The sequence below is a fragment of the Neodiprion pinetum genome, chromosome 1 (genome assembly GCF_021155775.2).
Source record: "Neodiprion pinetum isolate iyNeoPine1 chromosome 1, iyNeoPine1.2, whole genome shotgun sequence".
Taxonomy (NCBI): Eukaryota; Metazoa; Arthropoda; class Insecta; order Hymenoptera; family Diprionidae; genus Neodiprion; species Neodiprion pinetum.
Window position 1 is genome coordinate 11,158,183 of NC_060232.1, and position 24,451 is coordinate 11,182,633.

Sequence of the window (24,451 nt, forward strand, 5' to 3'; positions counted from 1 at the left end):
TTATCGTTTGTCCAAATATACAGCTAGATACAAAAAATTACTTGGCTATTAAAATAGTCCGAACTCAACAGCTTATTAATATCTGTGAAGTACAGACTTTAAACCGGATGTTTATTCATCATTTCAAATGTGGAAAATTCAAAGCAAAAGTAGAACAATTCAAGCTCTTCTTTATTTAGTGTGGCTCATCTAATTGTATACCATTAATTTACTGAAAATATTTATTTTTAATGTCAAAGTAAGAAGCTCGTGCAAGTAATGAAGATAAAACTCTACTGCTATACGAATAGAGAATTTCGGTTATAGGAGGCTGTCAGTTTACTGTAACCGCATTATTCATAGACACATTTATTTTTTGGTGCGGCGAATTATGGCCGGCTAAATGTTGTGCGCATAAATTTACTCACGTAACGCACTTGATCCGACGGTTTTTAGGTCGACTTAGCCATAACGGTGCTGAAATTAAAAGGCACTGCGAAATTGTAATTGAAATTAGTCGAGTGCTATTATCCCACGGTTAGAAACAACGCTAGAATGAGATAAACCTGGGTGCTTCATGCCCTGTAGAATATTCTTTTTATAGTAAGAAATTTGCGGAGGAAACTGCAAACTAAAGACAAGATGTAAGAAAACATTGAAAAACTGTAATCGAAGTTAGTCAAGTGAAATTTAATTAAAACAATACCTGTTCAATATTTTACGTGAAGTGACGTCCTCGAATTTCTATTAAAAAAAGTTCGATCCTTGGTAATCTCATCTTAATTATATTTTGCACAATTTTTTTTACCCCAACCACGTATGATTCGTTACATTTTGAGGAATTGAAAAAGTAATTTTCCTCGAAATCCAATTTCCTACGACTCGGATTAGACGAATTGTTTAATCAACTCGTCAAATAATAACAGCAATGAATATACATGGAAAATCATTCAAGGTTATTATTATTAAACAAATACTGTGTAGCGAAATGTATTTTCGATATAAGAACTTAATAACTCTATTGCGTCGACGTTGGACAAACAACGCGATTTTAGTAATGAGCAGAAAACAAGTAATAACATGATCTTTCTAAAATCATTAACAAATTGAGTTTATTTAGTTGAAATTACGAGGTTTTTCTTTTTTCAATTTCTGCTATGAATGAGAGAGATTCCTTCAATAAAATTCAACCGAATCATCGTCGTCATCATCTTTGTCATATTGATAATATCGTCATGTTGCTGATTCATTAATATTTTTTAAATTCCTTGCCTTATAAAATTAAATATATTTTCACCTACAGTAACGAGGAGCTATCCGGCAGGCCTCTTAAAGTGAATTTGAAACACAGATTGTGACCCCCAATGATAATCTGAACGTTCGATTCAAGCGTCGGGTCAATTTCCAGATATAAATTCTGCGGGTCTCTGCCAAACCACCTGGATGGAAAAGAGGCAGAGGATGATCACCCGGGTGAAAACAACAACGTGATATCCGACACGATAAGCGGAAACCTTGGAGGGACTCTACCGCACAAAAAACGTCCGTTGGGTGTGCATTTCTCGGATGTTGGACCGACGGGTACGCTGGACCTCGTCAAGCACCAGTCGCAAGACTCTCTCTCGGAGGATCCTTGGCGGTGAGATCATAGTCACCTATAGATTTCACCTAAAATACTACCTTACGCCTCCCGCATAGTGCGCGGAAACGGAGCTGTGAATTCCAGCGGAAGATGCTTCCGCTGCAGGATCAATTTCTCCAGGGTTGATATCATCCTGCTGTCTGCACCTCTTTTTATCTGATCCGCCTTCCCCTTGACCGGCTCCGTGCGATCAACCGAGTTAACTCACTAAATTGGCTCGTAACTTGTACAGTGCCCATGAATTCTTTGCTACTCTTCGCTGTTTCTACGCTCTGCCAATCGGATGTGCTTTACTCTGCGCTGAGATATTATTCAGCGCAGAATAACCGCGTTACCTACGCTTGGAAAGGTGATATGCGTGATCTACTTTCTCGAGTTTATACGTTATGCAGAGCCTTCGTGACTTACTGATCACGGTACCAATCGTTTTGCCTGATAAACAGCGAGATTATCTGGCAAATGTATTTTTCTCTTTGTCAGAACTAATTTTCATTTTTATATTCTCTAAAGCAGATATTGAAATTCACTCTCTTGTGAACATGAGAGGTCAAATTATCTTTCTGTCCCCGATTTAAGTTCTATTTTTTTTATGCCTGTCGTTTTCAAACCTCAATCAATGAGAGCCGAAGTTGACGGCTTTGAAATGAGGAGTTTTGCGAATACTTGGTACAGTCTTAATTTAAATCACTGACGTATTGTAATTACACGAAACTAAGCGTGGAAAATGAATCTTATGCTGATAACCTTCGTGGAAAAACAAAGACGTGAAAAATGTATGAGCACGTATAATTGTAAATTGTAATTCCGTTTTTTATTAGCTATAAAAGTACTCATTTTAATCAGTGTGATATGTTCGTCGGTATTTTTCAATGTGGTGGTCTATACTTTTTGCGTTTTGGCACATTCTTAATCAGACTGTGGGTCTAAACTATTCTCAGCATTCATGCACGTACATGGAAAAATCTACTTCATAACGAGTCAATTTAAACAAATGAATTCCTTTAAACTGTCTCGATTCAATTTAAAATACACGACGCATTACACATGGTTGACTATTGAATTTCACACTCAGTGAATAACTTACTTTCGTTAAAAATGAGGTCAAATTATGAATGAACTTTTTTTATACGCCCGTTAAAAAAGTAATACCATACAAAAAACTTATCGATGTCAAGAATTTTTTTGTGATATTATACCACCTCTCGTACAGCATACGTCTTGTTGTTAACGTATACTATTCAAGGATGCAGCTATTCAGTTACATTTCAATAATTTGATAGTCAGAGTATAACTCGAATTTTTATTCGAATAAAAAATTCAACTACAGACACAAATAGATTCATACTTTTTAAAACTCATTCGAGTTTATCAATCGTTTCGAATTGACGGCTGTTACATATAATCGAATAACCATTTTACCGTGAAACAACCCTTCTCTTCAATTCTGTACAGCTTACGTCAGTCAGTCCCGTGTGCATTAAACTGAAACTTCAATAATTATTTGGCGACAGTCGAGACAATGAATGCGTTTTTTTTTTATGAAACGGTTCAAGACCTCGGCTGTATTCAAACTTTCTCTGTTGATCTTGCAGTCACACCCGTCAAAACTGTTCCATTTGCTGTCATATTCCATCTGCTGTCATATTCCATCTCTTGAAATCATAACTGACGTATTTCTCAATAGTAGTCGAATGTTCGAAAACGCCTCAAATGCTTCTTTCATCCCTTCTCACAGTTTTCACCTTCCGTTCTTCAGATATCAGCACAGCAGTGATCTGGACCTAGTCAGATGTAAGCACGGAAACTTTGACCTGGTACGACGAAGTCAAGGCGTAGATTCGGTGGATGGTGAATCCGTTCGTACGTACGGACGGGGTGCGAGTCTGGATGAGAAGTGCCACAGGGGTTCCGACCTTGACCTGGTCGGCACGCTTCCGAAAAGGCGACAGGACTCGAATCGCAGCAAGCAAAGCACCGGCACTCATTCAAGCATGTCCCAACAACGGGGGACCGAACGAGTCAGCGACGATCTACTCATGAAGCTTGTGCACAAGCCGGACTGCGAGCTCATGAAGCATCACCGACAATTGAACCGTGGCGTCGATCTTCGCCTGAGTAAACTCGCCGGTGGGGAACCACAGGATCAGGGATACGCTTCGGAACGATCCCCGGAGGACGAACATCCCCCCTCTTTGCCCGGTGAACCATTCCCCGCCATCACTCCAGGTAAGTCATCCATTGCAAAGTCCTCTTCGACTGATTTCCAAAAATTTGGCTCCGGTACTTTGAGGAGCGTGAGTGACCCGGAACTGTCTTTAAGCCTTTCACAAGGCGCCTGGAACTTGTTCTCGCACTTGCTTACTGCGACGATGAAATACGAGGAGGGACAATTTACTCATAACCAATCTACACTACTCTGTTTGAAAAGTGCGAAACTACCCGCTAGGTCTAATTAAGAACTTCGAGAAACCGTAACGGGTTTTATAGACTTGTACTCTCGCTACTGAACAAGGTCTTCCGAAGCACCTCAAGCGGTCTCAACTGCGAAGCATGCAACTCGAGGACAAGTCGCTGCACGTATAATACCGCATCATGTGTGAAGTTATTCCCCGTGATTTCTTGTCGGTCGGTCGAAGACTTTTCAAAGCAAAGCCGCAAGATGCATCGATGCGGCAGCCTCGGTCAGGAGAGCCCATAAAAGCCAGTGTGAGCATAGGAAGATTAAGTTCTCGGATAATGACGAGGGCTTAGGTAGAGCTGGTAGCCGCAGTCCCATTGCCTTCCTACCTGTAAAGGGAGTTCACTTTATTGGCCGTTTGTTCTCGCTCGACAGTCAGCGGACTGTGTCCTCCGGCAGGTGGAATCCACTGCTCGGATAAGTAGTCAGGACTCGAAGGAACAAGTACACGGGGCTGTTGGAAAATTTTGTGCCATAGAGCGCGCGCTGTTTCGATTCGAAAAGGAAAGAAGTGTTCGGGTGAAAGTTATCGAAATATTGGTGTAGGTACCCAGTGTCTTCGTGAATTTCTCGTCTCTGTGACATCGTTCAGTGCCCCGTTTCACACGGTTCATCACATCTATATAATTTTCGTGACACCCTGTAGCTACACTATGGTATCTAAATAGGCAAAGGGTGAGATAGGCGAAACTTGGGGAGATCTTATCTTCTTACGGAAAGACTATTCAAACCCGTCCTGCCGAGTAGATATAGGTACAGTTGGAACCCACCACGTGTCATGCCGGTCGTTCGAAATTTGCATAACGCGCTTTTCTCATATTCATCGGCCATTCCTCCTCGTGCGTGGAGTGGAGATGAAGTCTTCCTCGCCCTTCGAAGGCTCCCGGATCCCCCCTTAACCAATCTATGTTCACGCTGGTAACCCACAACGTTGGCAGTTATTAGGTCGACAATGGTGAGGCCGTTTCACATTAAAATGATTTACGGGTGAAATTTGGTTTCAACGATGCTTCAACTCGCGAGTCAGGAGAAACTTTTTACTCCAGTTTGTATTCTTTTTCGTAAGCTGGATACCACCAACTTTGACGGATACCTACGAGGTTTGGCTCATAAACAGCCACTTAATCTCTCTCTCTCTCTCTCTTTCTCTCTCTCTCTCTCTCTCTCTTTTTTTCTCTCACTCATGCCTTTTAAATCATGCATGTATCGTTGATGCTTCGAGCACGCCTGTGTGCAGCAGTCGAGGATAAAAAAGCAATAGTAATAAGAGATCCGATATCAGAAAATGGAAAACTGATCCGACGGATATTCAATAGCACCGATATTTAAATCATGTCTCTTGGAGTAATCGAGGCCTCGCAACGTTTCTGCATTTTATGAATTACAACCCCCATTCACCGTCGACGGATAAATTTGTTACGCAGGACCCGCGAAATTCTGTCTTTCCTCCAACTCCCCCGTGGACACGAGTGCAATTCAATTAGACCGAATAAATTTTATCTCACTCGGGATTGTACCCATATGCAGGGTGTATGTGCCAGTGGTGCCAAATTATGGAAAGTGCCATCTACTATCCCTTGCAAATTTTCACACTACGACACGTGACAATTTTCACACAGTCTCCTCTGTGTGACGTTCATACAGAGGAGACTTATTCATACCCTGAAAATCCATGGTGGTCTTTCAATTTAAGAAAAGACCACTTTTAGCTCTCTCTCATCCTTTGAATCGAAGGTTTGATTACAGGAAACGATTTTAACGACTGAAACAAATCGAGGAAGCCGGAAGCAGGGCAAATATGAATTATTATACGTTTTTCAAAGTAATTGGGATTCACAACAGATGCAGCAGTTCTGTGGATCATCTGATGTCAAAGGAAAATTCGATTCGCTGTAGAATCTCAAAAGTTACTATATTATTGGTAGAATGACTGCGGGAGTCTTCATCCGATTGCTAATTCGAAGAAAATACACAGACAGTAGATTTTCAGCCGTTCAAATCCCGAACAGGTTTCCGCTTCCGGCTAGGATCTAGAGCAAGTTTGTACACAGTACTCGGTCTCTCTTTTAGCCTCGAGCGGTAGCGGCTCATCAATACCACGGCAAGGGTATAACTCTAGTTTCTGGTAGTTTTGGTCGGAAGTTGGGAGCTAAGAACCCCGAGGCACGAAGGAAAAGGATCAAAAGTGTGGAACCCGGTACGGTTCTTGGATTGAGCAAGAACCATCGCGTTGATGAAACCGGGATCCGTTGTGCGATCAGCTGATTGCGCCACCGACAACACATGGCACTGGCTCTAGAGGCTTCTCGTCTCGGTGCTGTGAGTGAGAAGCGTGATCTATTTATGGAGAAATATTTTAGGCTCTTCGAGAGACGCGTAGAGTCCCGTCTTTAGAACTCGGCAATCTCGATTCCGTTACGTTTCAGGCTCTGATAATCGGACTGCCGCTTCCACGTGACCTGCGAATAACGAAGTTAGAGGCAAAACGAATCACGCGACGGAATGCAGCTATCGATAAAAATTCCGAGGATGAATAGTTTCAGAGATGCCGAATTTAGCCGCCCGTTTCGGAAGTTTGCGCGTTTCTATGCTACTGTGTTCAAAAAAGGAGGACGAGGCTGGGGCCAAACGTTGGCTGCAGTCACCCCTCGGGGGAAAAGATTGCTCAAGATTTATTACTCGCTGCATTATGCACACAGAGCTATAAATGGTTTCCGCTATATAGTAACCACCAACAACGAAACCGCGGTGAGGTGATAAATTGAGATTATACGCGCCTAAAAACCACCATTCATAATTGGGCCGTCTGCGCGATACGTAACTAGGAATGAAACGACTAACATTTGTTTCTTCGTTACTCTTGCAGTGCAGATATTTTCACTGCAACTTTTTCGTAGGAAGTGTTTATCACAAATTTGAGTAACCAAATTACTCTGGGATTTTTTTTTTTTTTTTGTCTTTACTCGAACTTGGTTACGTGGAAAATAAAATTTCCCCATCGCTTATTTTAACTTTAATATTTCTTCGACGGAATATTGCTGTGACCTCGTGTGTAATATATTTCGATTTTTGAAAATTGTTTGTATTAAGGAAATTTATTATACCTACGGCTACTGTTTCTCAAATACTCGAACTTTAAATTGCTTCGGTTTTGTTGAAACACTTTTTACCAGCTGTTTTTTAATTAACATATTAAATTTCTGACAGGCTACGTGACGGGAAAATTTATTACCAAGTTGGAAATACTTTTAACTTCCGAATAAGAAATTCATTAAGTATGCAGACAGCTATGGATAAAAAATTAATTCATGAAACAAATTCAACTATCTCACAGTTCAGCAAAAAGTAATAAATATACATATTTTATATTATCATCAAATATACCAAGTAAAGTTCTTATCAATATTTCTTACGTCAGTAACAATTTTCTTAGAGCACGTTTATCGTTTGAAAATTCAAACACTGTACAAATGTCAATGAACCTTTCCTTTGCCTTGATCAAAAGCTAAGCTGTGTCAGAAACAATCGTCACGGACTGTCATCGCCGTAAATAGTTGAAATACGATAAAATAAAACTACAACTTAGTTGAAAAGACATTTTTCGAGTGGCACGGTTTTTGATAATTAAATGGGAATAAAATTTTCATCAATCGCATTTTGAGTTACATTAAATAACTTAAAAACCGCTTATTTATCGTATTCATTTTTGCAGAATCTCCTTCGAATCGCTAAATCATGGTATGAATGCATCACTATATAATCTTAACGAATCGAGTGAAGAAAAAATAATTTCGATTGATTGCGAAGTATTAACATAATGCATGGATAAATTTGAATGTAGAACGCCGACATTTCTTATCCGTTCCGTAACTCTTCGACTCTTGTTTTTGCGCCAATAATTACGTCAAAAAAGTTTTTTTCTTGCCGCGGATATTGGTGTACAACATCTGTAAATGACTGCGGTTAGTTCCAAATTGAAAGGTGAAAAATTCAGCAACTATTCTCGGTTATCAAGCCTGGCGCAAACATCGAAGCTGCAATAATTTCAGAAGCAGCCTGACCAACCGGTATCGTTCAATCTCCGATATCTATATCCGCGCATCACGCGTAGCGTCAGAAATTCGGAAATAATTTCGCGGCTGTCACGAGACGGTTCGGTGGTCATCAAATATCGTTTGTTCTATCGGCAGGAATATAGGAGGGGCCGTTTTATCCTTGTTGAGCTGTCTATTGCGTTTATAGCAACGGCCAATAACTCAGCCATTGTTATTTCGTCCGTTGTTATAACTGCGAACTCAAACGGGCCGGGAAATTCGTTACCCAGAACGAGAGTCAGCAAGAGGAGGAGAGGATCGTTTGTCACTCCTCTAATGCCTGTTTGGCTGGTTGTTTTGCCCGACGGAATAAGACATCCTCTCCGCATCCGGGCCAAGTCTTGTGTTCCGTGCTCTCAGTCTTGTCTGTCTGGCGCATATGACGTCGCAAGAAGAGTACCGTACTTCAATTTATCTCTTCGTTACTCCGGCGCTTCGAACCGCCCTCTAATCTTCGTTCGATTTTTCTCAACGACTGATGTAAGACGTTGAAACTGATGCATTTTTCGCCGACGATATTCACGAAACAGTGCGTTGTTGTTTATCAGCGGTAAGAATTTACGGTGCGTGATATGAATAATCGTGAATTCGGGGAAAAAATGGTTAGATTTTGTGGTGATTGTGCGGGTGAATCTAAATAACGACGCAGTCTTGTAGGAGCTGGTAGGCGATTTATTTACAAGAGTATGTACAGAAATTTGAGCTGTGATGTGAGAGGCCGAGTACTCAGATCGAGTAGACTGGTGGACTGCTTTGCACAAAAGTTGGTCAGAGACTCCCCTCGTATGCAAGTAGGCAGTTAAGCACATACGTGCCGGAAAGCAATATTAAAAGAGGATAGAAAAACTTTTTGAAAAGAATGCTAAAGAAGTCAGGAAAACGGAACCTGGAAAAAACCTGGCTCGCCAGTTGGTCGCCAGATTTTATATGACCATGTGACGCTGGCCGAAGATTACCCTTCCAGGTACCGCAGGATAGGGAAAAACCCAAAAAAAAGTTCTCGGATAGGAAAGTCGAAAAGTATGGAAAATCGCGAAAGCAATAGAAAGAACAGAAATATATTTACAAACTAAGCGTATGGCATAGGCGTACGTGGAGACATAATTTTTACTCGAGTATTTATACCGGAACGAATCAGAGCAGGCGACTTTAATACGCAAAAGTTTTTGAGGGGAGTCGTTGAGGGGACTGTTTCCTGTGCCGTACGGGAATACCTTTTGCATCTCGAGGATAATCCCGGATGGAAGGAGAGTCTGCAGGAAGACTAAAAGTTCGCAGAAGCGGCTCCGCTCTCTGCACGAGGTTGAAAATCTTTAATCTTCAATATCTAACCATGGAAAGTTTGCCCTTTCGCCGCAGGAAATGAGCGACTGTCGAAAGGTCGGAAGTTCGGTTGAAAAGTTTACAAGAAAAGCTTCTTTATTTTCCACAACGAGAATGACTCGCAGAAACAGTTTTTTCGTTATTCTTTCTTCCATTCTTCAGAGATTAAAAACCAGCAGTTGTAAATATTCGCTGCGATTCAAGATACTCAATTGGACTTTACGGTGGTTTGCTTACGTTGAAATTTCTCACTCATTTGTCACAATATTCAAGCTAAACGTTAGATTCTGTCTATTATCACAAGCTTTGGAACTATCGGTCGAATCTCACATCTGAAAAAACTCACTTCTTCCCATATGAAGGAAAAATTACGCTTCAACTTCAGGATGGTTTTTCGTACAAGTTTCAGCCGCAAAAGCAGGCATCCCGCAGGATCAAAAAAAATCCCAGACGCAGCTTCGCTGTGACTTCCGGTGAAGTGGTAACGGCCCAAAGTGGAACTCCCGGGGAGTCGGCGAACCGAGTTCCCAAACAAGGGACCGGCATGAGTGGCATACATAATGAACCATGAATGGGTACAAGAGACCGACGATTGTCATCGTTCAGGTGACACGGAGCAGCGTGTGTGGTTCGTACAAGAGGCATTTGCGCAATCCCAACGATCAGCGCAGCGTAGCGTAGAAACTAGAGAACAATACCATGGTGAACGAGCAGCTTTGGCTGTTCCAGTTTCGAGGTCCCCCGCAGATTTTAGGAATATCTTTCGGCTCGCCAATCGATGGTGACTCCTGACTCATTTTCAGATCTGCGGGTATTCAAATGGCAGAAGGAATTAGCCGGCAGGATTTTGATCCTCTCTGTATCCCACGCGAGGATACCTTTCGTGAAAGGACGAAGATCCTTAATTGCGGTTCGGTGTGTGATGTGAACTATAAATTTGATACACGGTGAATCCGGAGATTCGTCGTCTGCTGGATTGGGTCGGGGGTTCAGGTTCAAGGTGGAGGATATTCCGCGCAATAACTTTTGGCGGAATTTGTGCGAATAGTTTACCGTAGACGATGAGTATTGAATGTGAGTGCAATCTTCGCTAATTTATGTTTCACGTTTTTCTGAGCAAGTTTGTTTAGACCCAGCGCAGCGTATACAGATCTCGTATGTTACACTTTTGCCTCTCGGGCGAAAAACGTTAATAACAATAATAACGTAGCCAAGTAAAGTACGAAAAATTAAACAAACGAAGCTGTCGGATGCCGAACAAGCGGAATGAAAGGGCCAGTATTGATTTATGGTCCGTTGGAAAGGACGTTTAATTTTTTTGATTTCATTTTTCGCCACGAATACAAATTCATTTGTCCGCATCTGACACTCTCGAATTGATGATAGTCCTTCGCGTACAAAGACATGAAAATGGACGAGGAAGAAGTTGTAACCTATAAACACCAGAGTTAACTTGAAATTAAGACGGGACCTTGAGAAGCTTCGTAAGACGCGCACTAAACGTGGGATACGGTCTGCAGCGAAATGGCGTTTGTGTCTTCCGCAAGACAGTTTGAGCGTCATAATTTATCTCCTGAGTACTGGTCGGCAGGACGAAGGTAGAAGCAGTTGTGCTTCAAGAGGGTTATAATTTTGAGCACACTGTACTCAAGGGCGAGTGCGAGACAGCGAAAAGTGGTCAGAGTCATTAGCACTCGACCTACTCCGACGCTTATTTGTCGCTAGAATATTATTTTCAGCACTGCTAGATACAAGACTCATTAAAAAATATGCCATTGCAATTAAACGAATGGGGAAGAATTTTTTAAAGAACTTTTTTTCAAACTTTATTACACGTGTATTAATTACGACGAATTAACTGATTTCTGGGCAAATTTAATGTTTCTGATATTCTGAGTTGAGAAATTATCGACCGAAAATCAATTTCAACTCCGCACTCGCAAAGGATGAAGGTATTTTGAAAAATTCTAAACGTGAGATTTTTATTATTTATTTTACAGATTGCAATAAAATGGTTTTTTTGGGCGAGATGAAATAACGATAATATCTGACACTCGTGTATTATAAAACATTTTATCAGTCACTCGGCTCGATGTTTCAAATTATAGAACAAACTTGATTATTCGCATGATTTTCGCACTTTACTCGTATTACAAAACTGAGTCATTGTAATTTTTTGCAGTCTCCTTTACATAAATTTCGAAACAATGCATGTGTAAGATAAGAATTTGCGTCGGTTTGTTATTAATTTTCTTTCTTGACCCAGAGAGAATGGAATCCATTTCTCAAATTAGACGAAGCAGCCGGGAATCCGGAAGCGGTTGATATAAATAAATCTTTGATCCACGCGGCGGTTGGACCTAGTAGGCTTCGTTGCTGGCCACAAGACGGGGAAAATCTTGCTTTAGGAAGTCGCTCAGTACCTTTCAGGCTCCTTAGCAATCCTCCATATTCATCATTTATCCTCCTTGCCTTTATTTTCGCCTTTTACGGTATTTATTTTTTATTTTATTTTTTTTTTTTATTTCTCACCATTTTTCCCACTTTCTAACTCTGCGGCCGAAGGAAATATTGCTTCCTTTATACGTGAGTTGCCTGCGGAAATGAGAAAATTCTTATTGTTAACATCGTGGCAATAGCCAGCTGCCTGAGAAAGGAACAGCCAAGTAGCCTGCGATTTGGAAATCCCATTGTGTAAACGAATTATTAGCCGATAATCAGCGTCGCTTCTTATCTGCGGAATTTATGCGGCGAGTAAACTCAGTCCGTACAATTTGAGGGATTTGGGAGCATTAAAAATAATCACCTCTGCGATAATGTTCCAGTGAAGAAATTTAGAACGTTCTCTTTTTCGAGGTTCAACGTATGGCTAATTACATCCCCGGCGTTGTAAATTGAAACGAGAATGGAAAACGGATATTGCAATTTAAAAGTTTCAACAGACGTTCGACCAACCTTTATTTCTATCTAAGAATTCCAGGAGGGTCGGTAATCGCTATATTATTCATTTCATTTGCAGATTCTCGTTGGTTCTGATTGGGAAACTAACTGCAGAGAAATTTCTCACGCGGTGGCAAAACAGGGTGACATAAAATTCGCGTCAAATTCTTTCTATCCTATTTCAAATATCCTCAAATACCGTCGACTGGAACATGACTATAACTTAATGAATTTCGGACCCTTTCCGAAATGGTGGATTTTTTTAAGCACTATTTTTCCGTCCTTCCATCACAGGATAATCTCATCGCTGTTATCCTCGTATAATATTTACATACCCTGCATGAAACCTTCGGAGTTGATGCAATGCTCGCTTAGCTCTGTAAAACACTCAACTTCACGCTCATGCAAACGTGAGAATTATCCTCGATTGAACCAGTTTAATTTTTTATCAAAAACTGAGATATTCGGTGATTTGACGTCTGGGCCACGTGACTGGACTGAAAAGAGAACGAATTTCGCACGCAGAATAAGCGAGAACAAAAAAAAAAAAAAAAAAAAAAAATAAGAAGAAAAAAACAGCCGAGGAAGAAGACTGAGAATTTAAATGGTAATGAGCTAGCGTACCTGAGTACAAAGTAATGTTGGAATAACTTTATCTTGTTTTTTTTTCTTTCGACATCGCAGAATGCGGACACGCGAAAGAATTGTGTTGACAATTTTTCACACCTCGAGATTCCTTGAAATAATAAAACAACTACGAATTGTTACAGCTGATGTGATTGGAATTTTTATTTCAATTTACTTTTCGATTGTGAATTTAAAAAAAAAAACACACGAAATTCCTGGCTTCAATTTTTGAAACGAATAGAACTCGAAAACTAAGAAGAATATCGAAAAAATGAAAAGAAATTTTTTTCATCTTGGATGTTTCGTCAATATTCGTGAAAAAAATATTAAGGAATCACATCTTCTTTCACACCACCTTTTTTCAGTTCAAAATTTAAAAAATTATCTTTCATCACGATGATCTTAAAAGCCAAGTATCATTACGGGCCAATCACGCTGTACATTTTTATTATCAGTTTAAATATGATGATAGAAACTCGACAAGCTCAAATTTAAATATATAATATAATAAAAATGTAACGAGTGATCGGTCCATAATGATCGATACTCTGTTGAAAATTCATGAAGAAACCTTCATGAATTCTGTTCAAAACGCTTTTGGCAAAGAAACAAAATGAGACCATCACAATAGAAGATAATTTTTCATTTTATTTTGTTCATAATCCACAAAAGTTGGTGATTTCGAGGAAGTGTGATTTCTTCATATTTTTGTAACGACTCTACGATTCAAGTGCAAAAAACAACGAGTTTGGACTCTTACCAATATCTCTTTTTGTTTTTGAGTTAGTATTCATGTGAGAATTTGAAACTAGGAATGTTTTAAAAATTCACAAGTGATGAAAACTTTGGGATAAAAATGTCGAAAAATTGTTTATTTTTCTCTCGATAACCGTAATATGGAATAAAATTCAAAAAAATTTAGCAAATCAAGTATTCGAACTGAAAATCTTGCCCGATTTAAAGGAAACAAAAAAATGCCTCGGTATGTTTCTTCACACGGACGTACATCCGTAGAAATTTCACGTACATAGTAAAAGTTTATAAAGCATATGATAATGGAAACTTCGTGGATCATCTTCTCCTGTACGGCGAAGGTAAAACAGGCCTAAAGCACAAGTCCGCATCTTGATGCAGAAATTATTACACGTGTCGGTGGATTCCATGGCTGAAAAAGGACAAAAAGTAGCAGCCATAGTCTGATCTCAGTCAGGCTAAAATTGTGGGGCGTTTTAGCCGGGTAGAGATAAGAAAAATGAAAATGAACGCGGCGAAAAAGGCTAAAAAAAAAAGAAAGAAAATTGGCAAACAAGGTGAAGAGACACGCCAACGACTCGACGTACCAACGAACCTGCAAATGTCCTCCGTACATTCAGCGAGCAAGACTCGTTTAGTTTAGTCTCGTTGTGTACGGACTGACCTGGGCAAGAAATGCTAATTAAACTATGGCCCGACGCGTAATAAAGAACCGGCTTTAGAGACGCTTCGTCCCATGGTCGTTGCCGCTACACCAGCATCCCTGAGGAGCAAAGTGGGAGAGATGCTGGATCGAAACTTGCAATTCCCGGCAGGCGATCACCGCTCTATCGGCGACTCTCTCGTGTAACTCTTGTCAGCCGGTCCGGCTGGGTATTCGTCGCATTTTTATGCCGCCCTAATTACCCCATAAACTGAAATTAAAGCTGTCACCTTGGGAACTTAAGAGCCCTTCGTTAAAAGTACCTTCGGACTGGCTGTAGGTATATGCGATTCGTAAGAAGCTTTTCTGTATGTTCAAATCGTGAAATACACCGTTGAAAATCATTTGTGCGGTTGATCGATAGATATTTAATGGTCGGAAGTTTCGGAGTCAGATTGTGATTAATGAATTTTAAGTCGACGTTACTTATGTATTCATGCGGATCCTGTGAAACTTTTCGGGAGATAAAGTTGGGGGATATCTGTTCCGGGTTATAAGGAGATTCAAAAATTTTTTTACATAAAATTATTTCTTCTATTTGAATGGGAATTGCTGATCAGGCGAATAATTTTTTTAAATAGACTTATACATTCGGCGCTCTTCAAATCGTTGATGTCAGTTATTTCGGATAGATGATTTATTCCATTTAATGAACTATCAAAATTTTAAAGGAAGAACAGATATCTGCTTCTATTACAGAAATAAAATATGCAGCTTGTGTCAAATATTCAATGTACGAGTGTAGTTACAACAGAATTTTTTGCTGTACCTTCTTTATTTTCAGATTTCGAAAATTGAATTATAAGTACCGTTAAAGAATATGCAGACTTTTCGATGTAATTGTAACAAAAATAGACTCCAGTCGATTCTTTAGTTTCAAGTGTTTATACAAAGAATACCGATACTAATCCTGAGATTCAAAAGTATTGAACTGATTCAAATATTCTCATGAAATAAAGCCTGCAAAATTCCAGTTGAAATGTGACTCACACATTCTCCTGCTCATTGTTTCGTCCATTAGCAATTCAAAATTCGGATCTCTCTTTTAATTTCATGATTACCATTATTTGATTTTTCACAATTCAATTTTTCACTATCACAGATTTGTGCAGGCAATTAAATAAACCTATTAGCTCAGCGTGCATTCACACAGTTCATTGAAAAAATTGCAACGATAAGAAGTTGGTGGAACGTAGGTAATCAATTACCATCGCGTTAATAAAGAGCCGTTCGAAAAACCTTGCGATTTTATCAATCCAAGTCACGTGGCTTATTTAACATACATATGTAAAGATTTCCTCAATTATATCTTACACTACCTTCCACAATGTTGAATGTTTTCTCGATCTTATCTCGAGTAATGTGTGCAGAATTCTCGGTGTCAACGGTCAAAATAAATGGAAGTGAAAAATGGAAGACCCTCCTCAAAAAAGTATTTTCGATTTTATTTTTCACCGCTGTTGCGGCCTTTTTTGATTTTCTTTGGTGTTGAAGGTTCCACCTCTGAGTAATTAAATTTTCCTGAGGAGGGCCGAAACGTCAAATCATGACTTCCATTCATTTCGACCTTCGACACCGAGAATTCTACCCATCTTCTACGGTATCGCGTAAAACGGGAGCCCATTCGCACGAACTGTTACGAAGATACATCCGGTTTTACGCTTCGGCATAGGCGCGCCGTTGTCGTCGAGGGAGCTGAAAACGAGGGGTGTGTAGGTTCAGGGTACCTGGGACACAACATAAAGAGGCTCCGAGTCTCGGCGCACTTTACCGACTGCGATATATACATCATCCTTACATCCCAGGAGCCGGGATCCGGGCAGTAAAACGCCGATTACCCCTCGTAGTTAGGGGCGTATTGCTCCTTTTTAATCTCGCATTTCGGATAAAAGACGCGCGTGTATCTGACGCATCTCGGCATCTGCTATTTTTGAATCCAGACTCACCGTCTGCATTCCCTGATTTACGACCTCTTATTGAGACCAGGTTTAAATTCCGAATTTAAAACGTGCCGAAAGCGCCAAATTTCGATTTTTTTTGTCACAAGTGGTCCGAAAGCCGAAGCTCGAAGTTTCGAAAGGGCAAAATTCTCGAAGGACAAAATGCGAAAATGAGACAATTTAAAAATTTGATACATCGAAATTCTAAATGATCCAAGATTTTGAAATGATGGTGAAATTTCGCTGGTTTGATCTTGCTTTGTTTTGGATTTTCGATATTTTTACATTCGGAATCCTGGTTATTCTGATTTTCGATTTTTCTAATTTTTTACACCTACTCGTTGAGTAAACAACGCTATATGGGCGTATTTTAATTTTTCGGAGTTTTGCTCTATCGCAAATTAATTTTTAGGAATTTGCCTCTATCGTAACTTGAATTTTTGGAATCTTGCATTTCGGAACTTTGAGACTTTGAGCCGTCGCGTTTCCGACCATTCGAAACTTTGTTGTTTCATAACAAAGTTAAAATGTTTGATTTCTTCACTTCAAGTTTCGCCACGAAATAATTCGGAATTGGCGCTTTCGGAACTTTTAAATTCGGAACTTCAACCCCGCCTGTTCTCATTTCACCCCGATTCTTCGCCTCGTTCACCTCGGAATAAACCCCTGACCTCGATCATCCCGAGAGGATGACCGAAATTTTGTGGCTGATGTTGCGCCGCTTTTTACTCCCTAGGATTTTTATCCAGCCGCCGATTGCTGATGAAATAATCAAGGCGGAGTCAAAATAACCGAAAAGATCGGCGCCCCGAAAGAATATTCAAGTTTACTGGTACTCGCGCTCATAGCTACGTCAAATTCAACCGCATTTCGAGGCTCTCGGCGTAGGTACGAGTTACGAATTCATAGCTGAGCACGTGCCGAGATCCTGGCTACATACGAAATTAATTTCGTACCCTGTTCGTCCCGGGTATCGAGCGAAATATTTACGTCCAAGGCAAACCAAGGTCGCATGTTTCAATTCGACTCGATTATGCTTGCTGCAGACGGTCGTTGAGGGATGATGAAAAAAATACCGTCATCGTATTCAATTAATATGCGTTTGCACTTATGTTTGTTCAACCTGCTTTTTCAAAATCTTTTTTTCTGAATCCGGTTATTTTTTTTTCTTTCTTTATTTCAATTGATGAATTTTTGTAAACCGTACTTCAAAACGAAAATTTAAAAAAATCGAACTTGAAGCACGATTAGTCGTCACTTTTCCGATTGTGATGCCTTTCAGAAAAATACTTTTCATCAACAAACCATTAATATTCAAATATTTTTGGAACCTATTAACACTCTCTGTTTATGATGAAATTTTTCGGAATCAGTTACGTGAACATGAGAGCAAAAGATTTGATTTTTGAAAATGGCACGACGCTATCACGCTAATCGAAAGCAAAGAATTTTTAATACTTTTTTTTGAATCGTATGAAATTGACTTGTTATTATCAGCTCAAAGATATTTGATGAATAATAAGTAACGGGTCGACGGAAGATTTAAAAACATGTAAGCACGTTTTATAACTGTTCGTTCAAAGTGTAAAAAATTGATACGAAGTACGATAGAATAAGTTGTTTACATATTCTTTCACAAAATTTTTACACAATTTATGCAACCAGTTATTCGTCTCACGGATCGAGGAAAAATCAACGTTCCTTTTTTCCTAAATAATCAGTTTTCTCAGTGTGCACATTTAACTCTGTATAAGGTTATTCACGTCTCGTTCACGACGATATTGAATTACGCATTGCTCCACAGCTGTTTCGATTGCCTGATTCATGGTACCAGAGTAACAGCCAGAATAAATAATTCGTAATTCGACATGACATGTTACCGAGATACCAGCACAGGGCTAAATTACACTTGAAAATGTTGAACAAGGAGCGGGTTATATTTTTAATCGTTAATTAACACCGAGGAGTAGACTTATGATGCTTGATCGCAAGGTCGCGACTGTGGTAATTCAACAAGCCGAGCTTAGCGGAGGTAATCAAAGCTCGAGTCTCTAATTAAAGGGACTTGTACGCCATGCAAGGGCATGGACTCGAGGACCTTGTTATGGGATATTCATGAAGCCACGGCATCGATGTTAAGCCACATAAATAAATTTACGTGAAAACTGCACGTGTTCAGCTACAATAATTACTTACGCATTTATTTCTATTGTTTCGTTGTGATTTAACTTTAATCTTCAGTTTTCACCATCGTACGTTCAACTTACGATTTATTCGAAACTTTTAATTACGAAGCGTACTCTCGAGCTAATTGCAATCTACACGATCTGCAGACCCGATTCGAGCTCGAAATGTTAGAGTCGATAACTTCTCGTTAAGAGTTTATTGCACGTGATCATAGAATTCTGATGCTTCTTACCGGTGTTTGTAATCAATGAATACGATGAAGAAAACGAGGCCAAAACGATAACTTGACACAAAAAAATCCGTTGCCTTAAAATCCGGATCCCATTATTTATAGAATAAGCAAAAATTTCTACGAAGGGGAGTTTTGGTATATTGATTTAATAAAGTCGGCGGAATTGAACGCTTCGTTTCTGCTGGCTACAGCGTCTATTAATTTACGAGTTTGGTATCCTCCGCCCACAGAGTAACCTACATTTCTTTCCTTCTTCTCGTGGCAAAAACAACCGATAAAAATTTGACCCATGGTTGATATCATCGCGTACATTTTCTTTGCCCCCTGCCTCTTGGTCCGAATCGCATAAAGTTAGTGCTAAATCCAGTGGCCAATGAACCGGAAATTAAGCAAAGAATTTGTATTTTATTGGATAGTTCAGTCGTATATTAAAATGCAACGAGCACCCTCGTAGCAATCGCATTTTATTCTTACGATAACCAATCGGTCAAGTTTTATTCTACTTTTCTTTCGCTTATTCGTAATTTCCGGCAGTTGGATTTTCATCACAGTCACAGATATTAAAACAACAGGTCAATAATGTATTTTATCTGTATTGAAACATAATTTTTATCTATTTCTAACAAGGGTTCAGATTCAACTAGATGGGAAAATGTTTTCCTTCGCGGGAATTATATGAAATCCTGCGGTAGATGGAAGTAGAAAAAAAAAAAAATTAAAATCAAAATATACAATTTTCATAAAATTTATTCTCAGGCAGCAGCTTTCAACTTTTTTTACTACCCTCACGTTTTACGTACATACATATCTATATCTATCCCATCGATCGAGGGAAAGCAAGGTCTTGTGCTTGACTGGGGTGATTTTTTACGCAGCAATTTTTTCTTTTTTCTCCTTTCCCAGTCATAAGTTACACCTTGCGGGACCCACTATAAATCGATTGTACGCGTGGCCACATTTTGTATGCGTGTGTGTCCGAGTGCATGTGTTGCCTGCCACTACCCTGTGGTAGGTTGTGCAGCTCCATGACATGTCACTTCGCGGTGTCATGTAAATGACATGTGGGTCGTGTAAAAAACGATAGATATTATACGCGAAAGTTCAATTTTCATTTTGTTTATTGCAGTGCAGAATCCCGAGTCAAATTACTGTTTACAGTAGTGAAATAAAAAATTATTTTCAATAACAATAATATTGACGGTTAAAACGGGTCAAATATATTCGTCAAAATAAATGTGCAATCATATTCGGGTAAATCGATCGAGCAAAGCAAATAAAGTTCGAATTTTTGTTAGTAAAATACCAGGAAAAAAGCGTAAAAACTCAACAGATCGAGTGACGAACTGCGCATGCGCGAGCCAGGTCGTCAGGCTGGCCACCCGTAAGCTTGATCTGTGAAACACGGCTTATGGAGGTTATGTACAGGTGATACGAGTTGATTTAGTTATCGCAGACTTCAGGTAGATGACGTTATGATTCGGAAATGCCTGCAAAACTTTTAGTGTCAACTGACCGATGACCGATGACTCCTATGAGTCGTTATGAATGACAACATAACTTTAATTCGCCAATTAACGCGGGAGTTTGACATCGCGTACGCCGATTGAAGTTGGCTCCCCTGTATTGCAAACGAAAATATTGCCGCCAAACGATCTCATCGACCGAAAGAATTTCATTATTTTGCACGTTTGCAGACAGTCACCGTTTCCTCTCGGTAGGTGAATAGAAAAATAGAATCACCCGTTCTCAGTCCTCAGGCATGCGTCGTTTTTCTTTTCAACTTGACACATGATCAATCAACTCTTTCGACTCCAAAATACTTTTCGTTTCTGATGTAGGTATAGACCACTTCCGGTTGCGTCCAATATGAGTAATAGAAGTCATCGCTTGTACGATTGTCTACCTGTTACTCGATCTGTAACGGTCCACAAATGTTATATATGACCGTAAATACTCGTATAACTGGGATGTTTTCGCGTTTTAACATGAGCGACTATTCTTGTTTCCGATTGATCAAACGAGCCAAGCCTTTTGACCTGTCAAATCATCCATTCCCGAAAAGCGCTGACGAATGGTTGGCCAAGTTCTGCCTCTGACGTTTATATCCTCGGTGGTTTTTTGCGAATTAAGCGGACTGTAGAGCAAGATGAACGTTTCTCCAGCTCGGGAAGAGTCGACCAGATTCTTATTCGGCCTGCGGGAATCCCTGGCTGTTGGCGGTAAAAAATATAGGAAAAGTATATTCGAGGTCGAGGAATGGGTCGGGGTCGCCAAAGTGGACTGACGACGACACGGCGTTCTTGTACGTGTATATGTGCGAACACCGAGGTTGAGAGTCCGTACGAAAAAGCTCTCTCCGGAGCATTAGAAATAACTTTGACGCTTTTGACTCAAAGATAAATATTTTCATCCCTCTACTATTTTTGTGATGCAATTCCTCGATCCCGAGATACTCGTCTAGGATCGTAGGCTTTCGGGTTGTCATTGAGCCCTGTTCCTACAGTATTCTATCATATACCAGTCCCTGCACTCGACTTCCAGATACTTGCGTAAGTGGATTTAAAATCGGAGAGGAATCAAGCTGTCGCATCGCTCTTGAAAATTCCGACATTTGAGTTCTGACATAAATAACCGTAACAGGTACGAGGTATCGCATTCGTGAGGAAAAATGTATCTTCGGACTTTTCTTCGCGATTCATATATACATATTATACTCGGGAAATGGAGAGAAAGAGAGAGAGAGAGAGAGAAGAGAGACTCGATTGAAACTTTTATCAATGGCCTTTTTCTGCTCAAGTACACCGGCCGTTTCCTCAACGACGTTTCGACTGGAACGATTTCCTCTCTTCTTTTATTTTCCTTACTTTGTTCCGATCTTCCCTTCTTACTTTATTCTTATTTCATTTGAAATATTTTTCTCTGAGTTATAGCCAAGCGCTTCGACTTAACGGTCCGAAGTAATCTCCGCGCCTGCGGGCAAGAGCTTCGACGCGAATGCTCGGAAGCCATTGGAGCTTTTATTTATTCGGCTAAATTGCTTAGAGGGCACTTGGTAATTAGCCAGCCACGTTTAAGCCAGGGTTTAAACGGCAGGCTTTGACTACCATCCTCTTAACTTAAGACTCGCCACCGTCGCCCAGTCCACGCACTTTCACAGCAATGTCAGTCATATTCGCGTTCAAAATAGATGGGAATTGTTTAGGACGAAGAAGAAAAAAGTTTTTAATTTTCTATTCATCTTTATTCTAATTAGGTACTGTTCTTTTCCACCTCCACTCTCACTTTCTAAACGAGATTTTTGTTAATGCCAGCGAAAAACACGTTCAGCTCTCGGAGAGATATGATGGAAGTAATAAAAACGAGATGGTGCGACGAAAATTCTCTTTACTTAAATGCTGACAAAAAAGGTACGTGACAATACCCATGCTGTCAGAATTTTTCTACTACGTACACATTGTACACCTTCCGAATTCTTCAAGAGATAACCTCTTGTAACGAAGATATTTTCATAGCTTTCTGGTCGCTGTATTTGTCGTCTGTTTTACACAATCACTGGAATTTTCCAGACATGGAGTTCATTCTTAGGTCGAAGAGCTTTAGAAATTCACCAGATCTTCGCGACAATCCTGTAGCTGATACAACATTGGACCGCAAACTTAGCACCATCAGTTCAGATTATGGTAGTAGAAATGAATTCAACCTATAAAGTCGTTTACCACCGTAAAATTTGATCAATTGAACCCGAGACAAAGACTCGCTTTGAATGACTATTCTTTCGACGAACATACAGCCAGTAAAACGAATCATAATAGGGCCGTTCTACGGAGCTCTGCAGTGGACGGATGATCGAAGATATTGTAATGAAGGTTAAAGGGACAGTCGTAGGTACAGTCAGGTAAAAATCTTGACAGAAGTTTCTACTCATTATAATCATCCCGAACGCAGTGTCGGTACAGGAAGTTTAAAATGGATGGAACGACTCTGTGGGCAGTAACCTTGAAGGCTGTGACCCTTGAAGCTGTTCCGCAGGTTACACCCAAACCCTTGGACCTCCCACCTCCTAGCCCTCGCATATGATTCATGGGATATACAGTCCTTCCTACCACAGAAAGGAACGAATCAGCCTTGTTGGGGGTCGTTGAATGTTGGTCTGGTATTTTGTACCGCCCGGAGGTGAAGGTCCAGGGGTAAAAGACAGTTAGCAGGAAGTCGCATCGTGTACCGCAGTCTGTTACCCGCACACCGGGGATCGTAAGTCCAAGAAATCCCTCACTTAGCCGTAGCTTGTTAATGTTAACATCCCGTTGATCGACTTGGGACAAATCGCAGAGCGTGATTGGTGACGATGATGAAAAGAGATTCGATACCCTCATCGACCTCTGCTGCAGTTCATCGTCAGATGCGACTCACCATCGTTACCAAGGTGCTTTGTGGTCGTAGCTTTACAGTCTGTGCCAAGACGGAGGAATTAATGGGAGCACGTTGCTAACGAAGGGTTAATTCACTTCCAAGTTGGCTTTGAATTTCGCGATCCCTTCTCCAGACGGCGTGCACTCTTTGGCATCAATCCGATTACTCTAACGACTGCAACGATCGGCAGAAGCTTCTTTCAACTCAACCCCAGCCTATAATTTAGCTTGCGAGAATAAGTACGAGTCGGCTGAATTCCGGAAAGCGTAATCAGCTGAAAAAAAGTTAAAGTGAAGGAGAAAAATGAATTGTAACCATTGTATCAGAACCATTAACTACCGCCAAAAACAGATCCATGCTCAGAACGGGTTTGAACCTGACACACGCATCATGCTCGCGGTAAAATCGGTCGATCACAAGCCCGTCTCTTGATTGACTTTTTCCTTTTCCAATCTTCGAAACACCCGCTATCGTTTTTCGTTTAACGAATTGTTTGAAATTAAGTAAACTGTAATGATACCGGACATGGGCTCATGTTGTGAAATCTCAGTTTTTTCAAAGTCGTTGCAAAAATAATAAAATAGTAATGTGTTCCCCGATGTTTTGTTATGATAACGTTATTAACTTCAACTGCGTGAATTCGCGAAGATAGCGGAAAAGCAGCACCACCGGCTTGTCAGTTTGATCGACTTCGCGAATCATTAAATTATTGAACTTGGATTCCGCGTAACTTTTAATGGTGAAAATAGCTGATATCGATGTTCTATGGCTAAATTTGAATTTCTCACAACTATGGAATCCTAAAAAATCGATGACAAAATAGTCTGTGATCTTTTCTGATCACAATCAATTCTCTAATATTTTATTTTTCAATCGGAACCGAATGGTTTTCAGTATGTTTATGCAAGGCGCTTGATTCTGCAAAAATAGCTGTAGCATATTTTTAGTTTTCTTGAGAGTTATAGAAATCAAAAAAATAGTGGTATCGAAATAATACTAATTTCGGTCAAACACAATTATTTCTAATTTCGATAAATGTTTACGTTTTCGAACTCACAATAGCCGAGAAATAGGTTTTTAGACAAATATTAGTCAGCCTGTCGGTCAAAATTTGAAGCTATGCTGCATGAATGTATAATTTCATCGGAATTCCATATTTCCTA

At 40.1% G+C, this 24,451-nt stretch overlaps 1 protein-coding gene across 1 annotated transcript in view; it reads left to right on the forward strand.

Annotated features, from left to right (window-relative positions):
- Positions 1-24,451, forward strand: part of LOC124212304 (uncharacterized) — a 169,786-nt gene that overhangs the window by 109,008 nt on the left and 36,327 nt on the right. Inside the window, exons 3-4 of the mRNA XM_046612231.1 lie at positions 1,388-1,618; positions 3,378-3,847. Coding sequence (XP_046468187.1) covers positions 1,388-1,618; positions 3,378-3,847 — 701 coding nt within the window. The remainder of the gene's footprint in view (positions 1-1,387; positions 1,619-3,377; positions 3,848-24,451) is intronic.